The following is a 12007-nucleotide window of genomic DNA, read 5'->3' on the forward strand; positions in this document are numbered from 1 at the left end:
AAATGAATTATTTAGGGTATTAAGTCGCAATTCGTTTCTTTCGTTTTACGTTAATGCCATACTGTTGATCTACTCGCAGCAGGATTAGTTAAAATGACCACTCAAATTTGTTTCTTCGTTACAAAAGACACATAAATTCTAAGCTAGTTAAAAATGGTCTCTCTTTGCTTTTCCTTCGTTAATTTGTAGAGCACAAAATGTAGAACATAGAAATTTATTCGCTTTTTAATAAGCCGGCAAATCTGAATAGGTTTCTTTATTTGAGTAATAAAAAAGATAAAATAGTCTTTCCAAAAAAGCCAACAAATCTTCTACTTAGTACAAAACTAAATGGGTCACACAGATTTATACCTTTGTATATTTGAGTACTACAAAATTAAATAAAATGGCCCTTCTCCGTTTTCTTCTGATTAGTATAAAAAGTAGAACATTCAATTTTATTCCTTCGTTTATTTTAGTAGTACAAAATGTACATAAATACTGAACTATTTAAATTTTACCTTCTTCTCTTTTTTGTGCAAATTTTATTAATTCTTCTTTTTTTCTGCTTAGTACAAAACTGAATAGGTCACCCAAATTTATTCCTCCTTGGGTTTCTTTTTTTTCGTTGGTACAAAAGTATGTATGCCACTCAAATTTGCTCCATTTTTGTTGGTACATAAGAAAATAGTCCATCCAAATTTTATTCCTTCTTCACTTCTTTTTCTTATTTTGCTTGGTACAAAACTAAATATTCATTTATTTGAACGGCATAAAATGGTATTTATTGGTTTTTTCTCGGTAGACACCTAAACAAAACGTATATAAATTCTGAGTTAGTTAAATGGTCTTTTTTCGCTTTTTCTGGTTAGTACAATTTTATTCTTTCGTTTATTTGAGTAGTACAAAATGGTTCTTCTTTGTTTGGTATAAAAAGTAGAACACCCAAAATTGTTCTTTCGTTCATTGGGCTAGTACAAAAGGTACATAAATTCTGAGGTAGCTAAATTGGACCTTCTTCGATTTTTCTGGTTAGTACAAAAAACAGGTCACTCAAATTTATCCCATCGTTTGTTTAAATAGTACAAAAAGGTACAGAAATTCTCAGTTAGTTAAAATGGGTCTTCTTCGCTTTTTCTGATTAGTACAAATTTGTTCTTTCGTGAAAATCCTTTGGTTGCTACAAAATTAAATAGCTCACTCATATTTATGCCTTCGTTTATTAGACTAGTTTAAAATGATATAAAATGATCCTTTTTTGCTTATTCCTTTGTTTGTTGAAATAATACATAATGGTATAAAATACTCAACTTCGGTTTTTCAAATAAATAGCTCACTCAAATGCATTACTTCGTTTAATTGATTTTAGAGTTGAAACAAATTATAATTCCTTTGTTTATTTGAATACTCCAAAATGGTGCAATTTCTTTTTTTCTCGGTGGTACAAAAGTAAATACTTCATTGTTTATTTGAGTAGTAAAATTATATAAAATAGTCCTTCTTCGCCTTTTGCTGAGCCATTTCTCATTGGTACAAAATTGAATAGGTCACTTAAATTTATTCTTTCGTATATTCAGCTAGTTCATTTTTTCTCGTTGATATAAAAAGTAGAACATCGAAATTATTCTTTCGTTACAGAAATTATGAACTTGTTAAAATGGCTCTTCGTTTTTTTTCTGATTGATACAAAAATAGAACATTCCAGTTGGTACAAAAGAAAATAGTCCACCTAAATTTTATTCATACTTCACTTCTTTTTTTCTAGTTGGTACAAAAACTAAATACTCTATTCCTTCGTTTATTTGAATAATGGCCCTTCACTTTTTCCAGTTGGTACCTAAGGAAATAATCCAATCAAATTTTTCTGGTTCGTACAAAACTAAACACTCCATCCAAATTTGAGTATTACAAAAATGAAATGAAATTCTGAGTTAGTTTTAGAAAAATGGTCCTTCTTGCTACAAAATTGGAAAGCTCACTCAAGAGTACAAAATAGTATTGAACTTCTGAGCCGGTTAAATTTATCCGATTGTTTGTTTCTTTAAATAGTAAAAAATGATTTAAAATACGCAATTATTTCTCGTTGGTGTAAAATTGAATAGGTCACTCAAATTCATCCCTTCGTTTGTTTAAATATTAGAACATGGTCTAGAAAAATGACATTTCTCATTGGTACAATATTCGTTCGTTTATTTAATTAGTACAAGAAGACATATAATTGTCAGCTAGTTAAAATGGCATTTCTCGTTGGTACAAAATTGAATAGGCCACTCAAATTTATTCCTCCTTCACTTTTTCTGCTTTGTACAAAATTTATCCGTTGCTCCGTTTACAAGCTCTCGATGGTCATTATTTTGGAACTTGCAGTGATTGATGAACTATTACTAAATGTGGAAACACCACCTCAATATTTGGCTCCGTTTTCGAGTTTGACCTTGATGGTCATGATTTTTTAACATGTACTAGTTGATGACCAATTACTAAATGTGGAAACAGCACTTCAATACGTTGCTTCGTTTCCGGGTTATTAGTTTTTAAGTACTTTGACCTTTGACCTCGATGATCAGTATTTTGGAACTTGTAGTAGTTGGTGGCCGATTACTAAATGTGGAAACAGCACCTCAATATGTGGCTCAGTTTTCGTGTTATTAGGTTTTAAGTATGTTGACCTTTGACCTCGATGGTCATTATTTTGGAACTTGTAGTAGTTGGTGGTCGATTACTAAATGTGGAAACAGCACCTCAATATGTGGCTCAGTTTTCGTGTTATTAGGTTTTAAGTATGTTGACCTTTGACCTCGATGATCATTATTTTGGAACTTGTAGTAGTTGATGACCAGTTACTAGATTTGGGAACAGCACCTCAATATGTGGATCCATTTTCGAGTAATTAGGTTTTAAGTATGTTGACCTTTGACCTCGATGGTCATTATTTTGGAACTTGTAGTACCTGATGACCTATTACTCAATGTGGAAACAGCACCTGAGTATGTGGCTCCGTTTTCGAGTTATTAGATTTTAAGTATTTTGACCTTTGACCTCGATGGTCATTATTTTGGAACTTGTAGTACCTGATGACCTATTGATAAATGTGGAAACAGCACCTCAATACCTGGATACATTTTCGAGTAATTAGGTTTTAAGTATGTTGACCTTTGACCTCGATGGTCATTATTTTGGAACTTGTAGTACCTGATGACCAATTACTAGATTTGGAAACACCATCTCAATATGTGGATCCGTTTTCGAGTTATTAGGTTTTAAGTATGTTGACCTTTGACCTCGATGGTCATTATTTTGGAACTTGTAGTACCTGATGACCTATTGATAAATGTGGAAACACGGTCTCAATATGTTGCTTCGTTTACGAGTGATTGGGTTTTAAGTGTCATACAAAGGGCGTATCCCACATAAACTATAAGACCCAGGTAAAAATAGGTATGATATTCGTAATCAGCATGTGCGAAAACCCCTATATACTGAGTTTCATCCAAATCGGTTAAAATTGTCATAGAAAGGGCGTATCCCACATAAACTATAAGACCCAGATAAAAATAAGTATGATATTTGTAATCAGCATGTCCGAAAACCCCCATATACCCAGTTTCACCCAAATTGGTTAAAATTGTCATAGAAAGGGCGTATGCCACATAAACTATAGAACCCAAGTAAAAATAAGTATGATATTCGTACTCAGCATGGTCGAAAACCCCCATATGCCGAGTTTCATCCAAATCGGTTCAAAGAGCGTATCGAATCGTTATGTTACATGGGTATTCATTGTCTTAAAATAGGGGTTGAAAAAAATCTTATGTAATTTCTGCTATGGTAAAATAGGGGATGAAAAAGTAATCATAAAAGAGAATGAGTACACCCCTTAAAATGTACTCATAAAAGGGAATGAATCTTATGTATTCTCTGGTCTGCTGTGTGTTCGTATTCTCTGTAATTTCTGCTGTGTTCAATTAGGGGTGGAGAAAATGAATACACCCCCTAATAAGTGCTCATAAAAGGGAATGAATACACCCCTAGAATGGAGGCTGTTGTGTTTATTATCTGCTCTGCTATGTGTTCGTAACTGTTATGTTACATAGTCTTATGCTAAGGGGTTGAAAACGAATACACCTCTGCTATGTGTTCGTAATCTTATGCTATGATAAAATAGGGGTTGGAAAATATGCTCATAAAAGAGAACGAGTCCACCCTAAAATGCTGTGTGTTCATAGTCTCAATGTAATTTCTACTATGTTAAAATAGGGGTTGGAAAATAAGCCATGCTCTTTTATTAGCTGTGCTATGCATTATCTGTTCTGCTGTGTGTTCATAGTCTCCATGTATTCTCTGCTATGATATGTGTTCATAGTCTCCATGTATTCTCTGCTATGATAAAATGTTCAAATAGGGGTTGAAAAAGTAACCATAAAAGAGAACGAATACACCCTTGCTATGTTACGTATTCTTATGTATTATCTGTTCTGCTGTATGTTCATAGTCTCAGTGTAATTTCTGCTATGTTAAAATAGGGGTTGGAAAATATGCTCATAAAAGAGAATGAGTACACCCCTAAAATGCTGTGTGTTCATAGTCTCAGTGTAATTTCTGCTATGTTAAAATAAGGGTTGAAAAATATGCTCATAAAAGGGAATGAATACACCCTTGTTATGTTAGGTACTCTTATATGTTATCTGCTCTTCTATGTGTTCGTAATTTCTGCTATGTTAAAATAGGGGTTGAAAAAGTGCTCATAAAAGAGAACAAGTGCACCCCTAAAAATGTGCTCAGAAAAGAGAACAAGTACACCCCTAAAAATGTGCTCGTAAAAGAGAACGAATACACCCCCTAAAAAGTGCTCATAAAAGGGAATAAATTCACCCCTAAAATGGAGGTCGTAAAAGACCGTGGGCTCACGGTGTACGGTGGTCAATTTCCCAGGGGCTCGTGAGTTGTCCTAGTATGAGCCAGATCGATCCATTTTCTACTACTACTCGTTTTATTTTCCATATGTATGGTGTTCCAGCTGTAGTGTAACATTACCAAATTGGTTTATTTTCGTCTTTGTCTTGGCATGTTCACTGTGTGTAAGATACGAATTTCGAAAGGTATTTTCCTATATTTCGAGTATGTGAGACATGGGACATGATACAAGTTTGTTATTTTCACGCTCTATCAGAATTTGAACCATGGATTAAGAGATTTCTTTTCATGTCTCAACTGTGGAACAATGTCCCAAACAAAGAGAGATATTGATACAATCGTGTTCTAGTTACGTTCTACCAAAACGTGGACTAAATGTACTAGCAGAATGTACAACGTTATTTTCCTAGTTTTCACGCGTGACGGTGTGGCAGTAGTGGGACATATTGACATTTGTCCATTAGCTACATGTTGATATCAACACACACATTGGCCACATTTCAATATCGATCATGCGATCCACTAGTGACATTCATTTAGTTTACCTAGTTCCTTTGTGAGTCCCCGTGCACAATTTCAACTTGGCCTCAGTTGTTGTATCCTTATTCGTATGCAACCGTGCACATCATATTGCATCTGATTGATGGATTATTGGTGAATTGGCAATGGCTTTCATGTTCTTGATGCTATTCTTTACATTTCCGATGTTTTGAAATCACGTTTACTTAGTATGAGTGCATTTTTCCTGGGCATTTTTCGTTACGTGTTTCCACACATGTGAATCACCCTGCTTCATGTGTTGTGCTCTACCAAACAATCCAGATGTCTTTCTAGAGCATTTGAATACAAATTCGCTACACTTAATACTCAGAACGTCACTGTTGGTCAGCATCCGTACCTGGCGATTATGCAACCACACACAACGGGCATGAAGGTGTCCGCCATTTTCTATTTGTTCTAGATATCGACTTAATACAAACGAATTATTGTTATCTGGTAGAAACCCTATCAATTCATATCCATTTAGACCAATTTTCATTTGACAGATTATGAGGGACTCCCTACGTTCCTTTGGGGAATCCTTGCGCGTGCATAGTAGGATTGTGAAACATGCAAAATTCAATACAGCAGGTATGACTTCTTCAGTGAATTTTTTACCCGCCCTCTTTACGTTGGATAGTTTCCGAACTATTGACGTCCGAAAGTCAATTTCCCACGCTTTCGGCACGTTGTAGATCCGAAACTATGTCCGACAGCCGAAAGTTGAAGAGAACTTTTTTTCTTGTCTCAGTGGCAGGAGTCACTCCCAAGATATATATATATATATATATATATATATATATATATATATATATATATATATATATATATATATATATATATATATATATATATAGAGAGAGAGAGAGAGAGAGAGAGAGAGAGAGAGAGAGAGAGAGTGTGTGTGTATGGGATTCTTAATTAAGCCATTATCAACTTTTGCTTGCATATACATCCCAGTGTGATCAATTACGCGAGCGCGAAACATCAGAAACTAACCAAAAAGTGACATCATGAGTTATAACCCTTGTCCTCCAGATTTATTGCATAAGGTTGTGATTTGCTTGGCTATGCAAAGATACGTATTATATTTTGCCATCCTTGTAAAGAAATATATATATATATATATATATATATATATATATATATATATATATATATATATATATATATATTTGTAAGAAAAAGAATGTACTTACCCACAACTTGCAGCATATTGCAAAGCGTAGTAGAAACTGAGTATATACCAAGTTAGTAGTTTCTCCTTCACCGGTATATACTTACGAAGTAAATTGGATGACCAATCTGATGGGCTGAAGCTCTGTAAATAATAATAATAATAATTTTTAAACAAAGTGTACTTAAATTACGGATCTACTTTAAAAAAAAACAATATTGTCAATAAAATATTAACACTGTCGAGTGCTAAACTAGATTATTTTAAAGAATGAAGGATTTTTTTATTACTGTATTATTACCAGGGCCCGGATTTTGTTCACAAGTCAACTTTTTTCTGTTACGCATAAGACAAGGCAAATTCTAATAAAAACGTTATCCATCAACTCTAGGTTCTAAAAATATATATTTTTAGGGTGAACTTTTGGTCACTTTTTGCAGTTTTGAAGTTTCATGTCATTTTTTAAAGATTTTAAGGTAACTTTTAGGTCACTTATGCTCTTTTTATTCTTTTTCTTCTACATAAGGAAATCTTAAAATGAACACTGTTTACGGATGTGAAAAAGAAGAAGATAAATAAATCTCTTTTCATGGTTCCTGACCATTGGGGTGGTAAAACTGCATTCTTAACAAGCTAATGAAAACTAAGCTGTAGCTGAGTGACGAAAGGTGGAGGTTGATAGGTGGTCGAACGGATAGTTTTGGGTTGTTGACCACAAAAGATGTGATCATATGAATAACTAAAAATGGATTAGAAGGCGTACAAGGATTTTAAACAGGATTTTTATCTATTATTCTCATGTAGTCTACACTTGCGAACTTTTATTGTTTAAGAGTGCTTCCTAGTTTCAACTCGGGAGTGAATTGACGCTTTCAGTACGTACAATGCCGTACAATGGACTGATGAACGGACATAAATGATCAATGGACTGCAACTAACTGAAACAAAACTTTTTTGAATATAAGTGACAAACGTTAATTAAAATCCAATGGATATTTAAAAAATGTCAATGTTTTACGAAATAAACATTTAAGAAAACGCAAGTTTTATGGTCAATTTTTGTGAATTTTAGGGGCATTTTACAGGAATTTTAGTGTCATTTTATAGGTCACTTTCTAGAAAATTTTAGGTCAACAAGATCCGGGCCCTGATTATTACTATTATTTCCTGTCGCTAGAGAGTGCCACATTCATAATGATGCTTTCTCTATTTGAGAATGAATTTTGCGTGATATAATTTGAAAAATCTAAAAATGCTGCAGGTTTCCAACGGAAACCTAGAACCAAGTATAGGAAAGAGTTGTTTGGTGCTGTCCAGGTATTTCTAATCGCAGAAATTGGTAACCTCTGGATTGGTGACCAATGTATTATGAAGTGGTTCCTTGATCCCCCAATTTTTTTTTATGTTAATATGTGAAGAACCTCATTTATGTCCTCTTTAAGTGATGTTGTGGTTCTTAGGGGAAGAATTGAGCAAACAACAGCCACAATTACAGAGAACCTTTAAACCGTATTTGTCAGGAGTTTGATTTACCGTATAGACCAGTGGCGGATCCAGAGGGGGCGATCGGGGCGCTTGCCCCCCTCCCCCCGAGAAGAGGAAACTTTCTTATGTTATATTATATAAATAAAACCCCTCCCAGAATTTGGAGCTCTGTTAAAAGTAGCTCTAAGTAGCAGTATTAAAACCCACCGCCCCCGCCCCCATAAGTCCGTCCTGGATCCGCCCCTGATATAGACGATTGTCAGGTCACACACAGTTCCCACATAGAGCTCCAACCAAATTGCCGATAAAAAAAAAAAAAAAAAAACTTTCATGCGTTCACTATAATATTTATATTTCTGATGGTGATAAATTTCGTAGGTTGTTGCAAATATATATATATATATATATTCAAAATAGGTCCGGAGTCAAAATACTAATTTTGTTTTGGCCAGTGGCATAGTTAATTTATTTTTCAGAAAGACTAGTTCGGGACTCTGATAAATTTTACATAAAAGAGTGAAGTGAAATGTTTCATTGAAGACCCTACGTGCTCAAGAAGACAGATAATGAGTGAAAGTGAACAATTATAAAATAATTGATGGAATTCAGAATGTAGGAGGAAATGGAAGAAGAGCGAGAGAAGTCTAGGACACGATATTACCCTTCACAAACTCACTTGAGTTGGGATCAAACCAAGGACCTTCAATACCACAAGTGAGCACTCTACCACTGAGCTGCCGTGTCCCTGATATATTTTACTGTTGTCAATAGTACAGGATGAATCAAAAGTCCTTGACACCCTCATAATCTGAAGCCGGAAGGGAATAAGTGAAAAGTGAGTATGACAACTGATCTTAGGTGAGGGTCCGCAGCTTTGGGTCGATCATGGCCGCCATCTTGGATTCAAGTCGAATTTTTCAGTAAAAAATAGGTTGAAATTTGATAGTCTCAAATCAAGGTAAAGTAAGTCAACGTAAAGGAGAAATGAGGGTGTAACATTTTCATACCAGACAAATTTTATGTCTATTTTTCCCACAACTTTATGGTTTGATTGCCTTGTGCTCTGAACGCTCCATACAATAAACAATAAACAATAAACTCCAAGCTTTAGCAACTATTATAATAGAAACCAGTGGATGCATAATGCCAAGCACTGTAATTTTCGTTTCTCAATTAATAATTATTTCTGAATTTGTTTCTCAACTAATATCCATCGTTTTCGATTATCTTTACAAAACAATCCTCTACCAATTTCCCATGCATAAAAAGTGCCTCTTCTCCCCGTAAACGAGAATTAAAAAAAATGCTAGGACACGTTCTGTCTATTTTTAATAAATATTTAATATACTGAATTTCAGCTCTAAGTTGAACGGCTTGTGAGATACTCAATTAGTTACAAAAATTCGAACCCCACTTCCCCCTTAGGATACCTATTATAATGAAAACAATATTATACCATCTCAACTGGGTTTGGGGCCTAACTATATACCAAAAGTAATTCCAATTTGACCGTGATGATCAGGCACACACAGATAAATTTTTTTTAAAAATAATAATTCATATATTACAGGTGATTCAAAAATATACAGGGTGTGGCACGTAAAACCGGCCCGTCGTAATATTCTGGTATATTGTGTTTTTGGCAACACTTAAATTATCTACCTTCCTACCAAGAGATGGTGTGTCGAGGTCGGGTCGACTTACGTGACCTGCAGCAGTCACGTGCAGCCGCAGCCAGTGAAACTTGTCGAAACCAGTTGAGAAAAAGGCCTCGTTGTGTTATGCCGGGTGAGTGTCAGTGTGTGATAATGCCGTATTCGATACCCGAGCGTGTTGCCATTGTTGAAGGGTTCATTCTCACTGGATCTTTTGTGGAAAAACAAAGAATTTGTTTCGGGAGAAATTTCCAGGACGTTCTGTGCCAGCAAAAAGCACCATTCAGGAATTGGTTGAAAAATGGCGGCGTACAGGATCGGTTCAAAATGCTCCCAGGAACAGACGACCATCTGTCTGCACACCTGAATTAAAGATGCAGGTGGAGGAGATAATGACAAGAAGTCCTCGAAAGTCAACCAGGAGATTGAGTCAACAGGTTCAAGCGAGTGAGAGAAGTTGCAGACGTGTTTTAAGGGGACTGAAGTTAAAACTGTACCGGATAAGTGTTGTGCAAGAACTGAAGGAGCCTGACCTGCAGAAGAGGGTGCATTTCTGTTCATGGCTGTTGAGCAATGTTACCAGTGGTTCGTTGGATCCACTAATGCTCATCATGAGTGACGAGGCATGGTTCCACCTGTCTGGGTACGTAAATTCCCAAAACAACCGGTATTGGTCGACAGAAAATCCACACGCAATCCACCAGGTACCCTTGCATGATGAGAAGATTGGTGTTTGGTGTGCCATTTCCGCCACACGCGTTATTGGGCTGGTATTCTTTGAGACGACAGTGAACAGTGACGTGTATATGAAAATCCTGGAGGGGTTTTATACACACTTGACCGAAGAGGAGCGTCAGTTATGTTACTTTCAGCAGGACGGTGCAACATGCCACACATCAGCTTCATCATTGTCCCTTGTGCATGAGATGTTTACACCAGAGAGGACAATCAGCAAAGGCTTGTGGCCTCCTCGGTCACCAGACTTGTCCACGTGTGACTGTTACTTATGGGGACTGTTAAAGGGAAGAGTATACGAAACAAATCAACACACAATTGAAGAACTCAAGACCACGATCCAGGATGTCACCAATAGCATTATAACAGAAGAACTGACAAGGATATATATGAATCTCTTCAATCGTGCTCACATGTGTATTAAAGTGGGCGGAGGACACTTTCAGCACCTGCTGTGAAGGCTGCTGTGAAGGTGAGTAGTCATATTCAATACATTACATTTCATTTATGTGTTATAGTTAATCATATTTAATACATTACATTTCATTTTATGTGTTCACTTTACGGGCCGGTTTTACGTGCCGCACCCTGTATTTTTCCCAGTAGTTAGCTCCTCTAAAAACTCAAAGAATGTGTCTCGAAAGCCAAGTAGTAGATTCCATTGTTATTATTACAATTCTTATTATTACAAATATCTCCGTGTGCGTGCGTTTTCTCGGGGTTGTCCCGTTTCCTCCCACTTTCTTCATTTCACCATTTTATGCATTTCTAATCACCGTCTCTTTTAGCCTAACCGGCATAACCGTGAGACGTAAAAATCAAAGACACGCGCACGGTGTTTGTCCACTACAAAGTTCACTTGGCGGGGGCTAGGATCGAACCCGGGACCCCAAGTACCAGAGGTGAACGCTCTACCACTGAGTCACCGCGGCCCATTTATATATATTTGGATCAGTTTTTTTCTCAGTCTCAATCATGTTATATTTCCATACATCTTTTTACGTATGGTATGAGAAATAGAAACATTTATAAAAGTCGAAATGTTTTCATTTCGATTTACAGTTCTCGAGCTCTATTCATAATAGATCTCTGTTCCTAATGGCAACTGTGATATTGAAAATCATTGCAGCATTAGTGTCTCAACACGTTAATACGTACACTATGTATAAATTCTTCAAAATACTTCAGTTTCTAATATTGGAAAGTTAGCTGTTTAGTTAATTGGAGTTAAAATTCTTTTTTCAGCACGGTGAGTCATGGAACTCATTGTTGAAAATAGGATCGAGACCGGTACTCAGGTTGGTATTTGAAGCAAGTAAATCTAGAATTAAACCCAGTACTATGACCATAGAAAGAAAATGCGCTACGCTGAGCAACGAAGGCGTATATATTGGAAATTGTTTTAAAAGAAGAGGCTCTTAAGCAGAAGTCGAGTTTGCGGGTGGTCAATGGGCAACTGCCCCAGGCCCCGCGCTTAGGGAGAAGTAGATACAAAACACATCGCACACATACCCAAATTATA

The 12007-nt window shown here is 35.9% G+C and overlaps 1 protein-coding gene across 1 annotated transcript in view; it reads right to left on the reverse strand.

The window, feature by feature from the left end:
* The window catches only part of LOC145673417 (uncharacterized), a 755597-nt gene that overhangs the window by 663877 nt on the left and 79713 nt on the right, over nt 1-12007 (reverse strand). The window contains exon 3 of the mRNA XM_081743106.1: nt 6633-6754. Coding sequence (XP_081599232.1) covers nt 6633-6754 — 122 coding nt within the window. The remainder of the gene's footprint in view (nt 1-6632; nt 6755-12007) is intronic.

This window comes from Thermobia domestica, chromosome 16 (genome assembly GCF_964235325.1).
Source record: "Thermobia domestica chromosome 16, izTheDome1.hap1.1, whole genome shotgun sequence".
NCBI lineage: Eukaryota > Metazoa > Arthropoda > Insecta > Zygentoma > Lepismatidae > Thermobia > Thermobia domestica.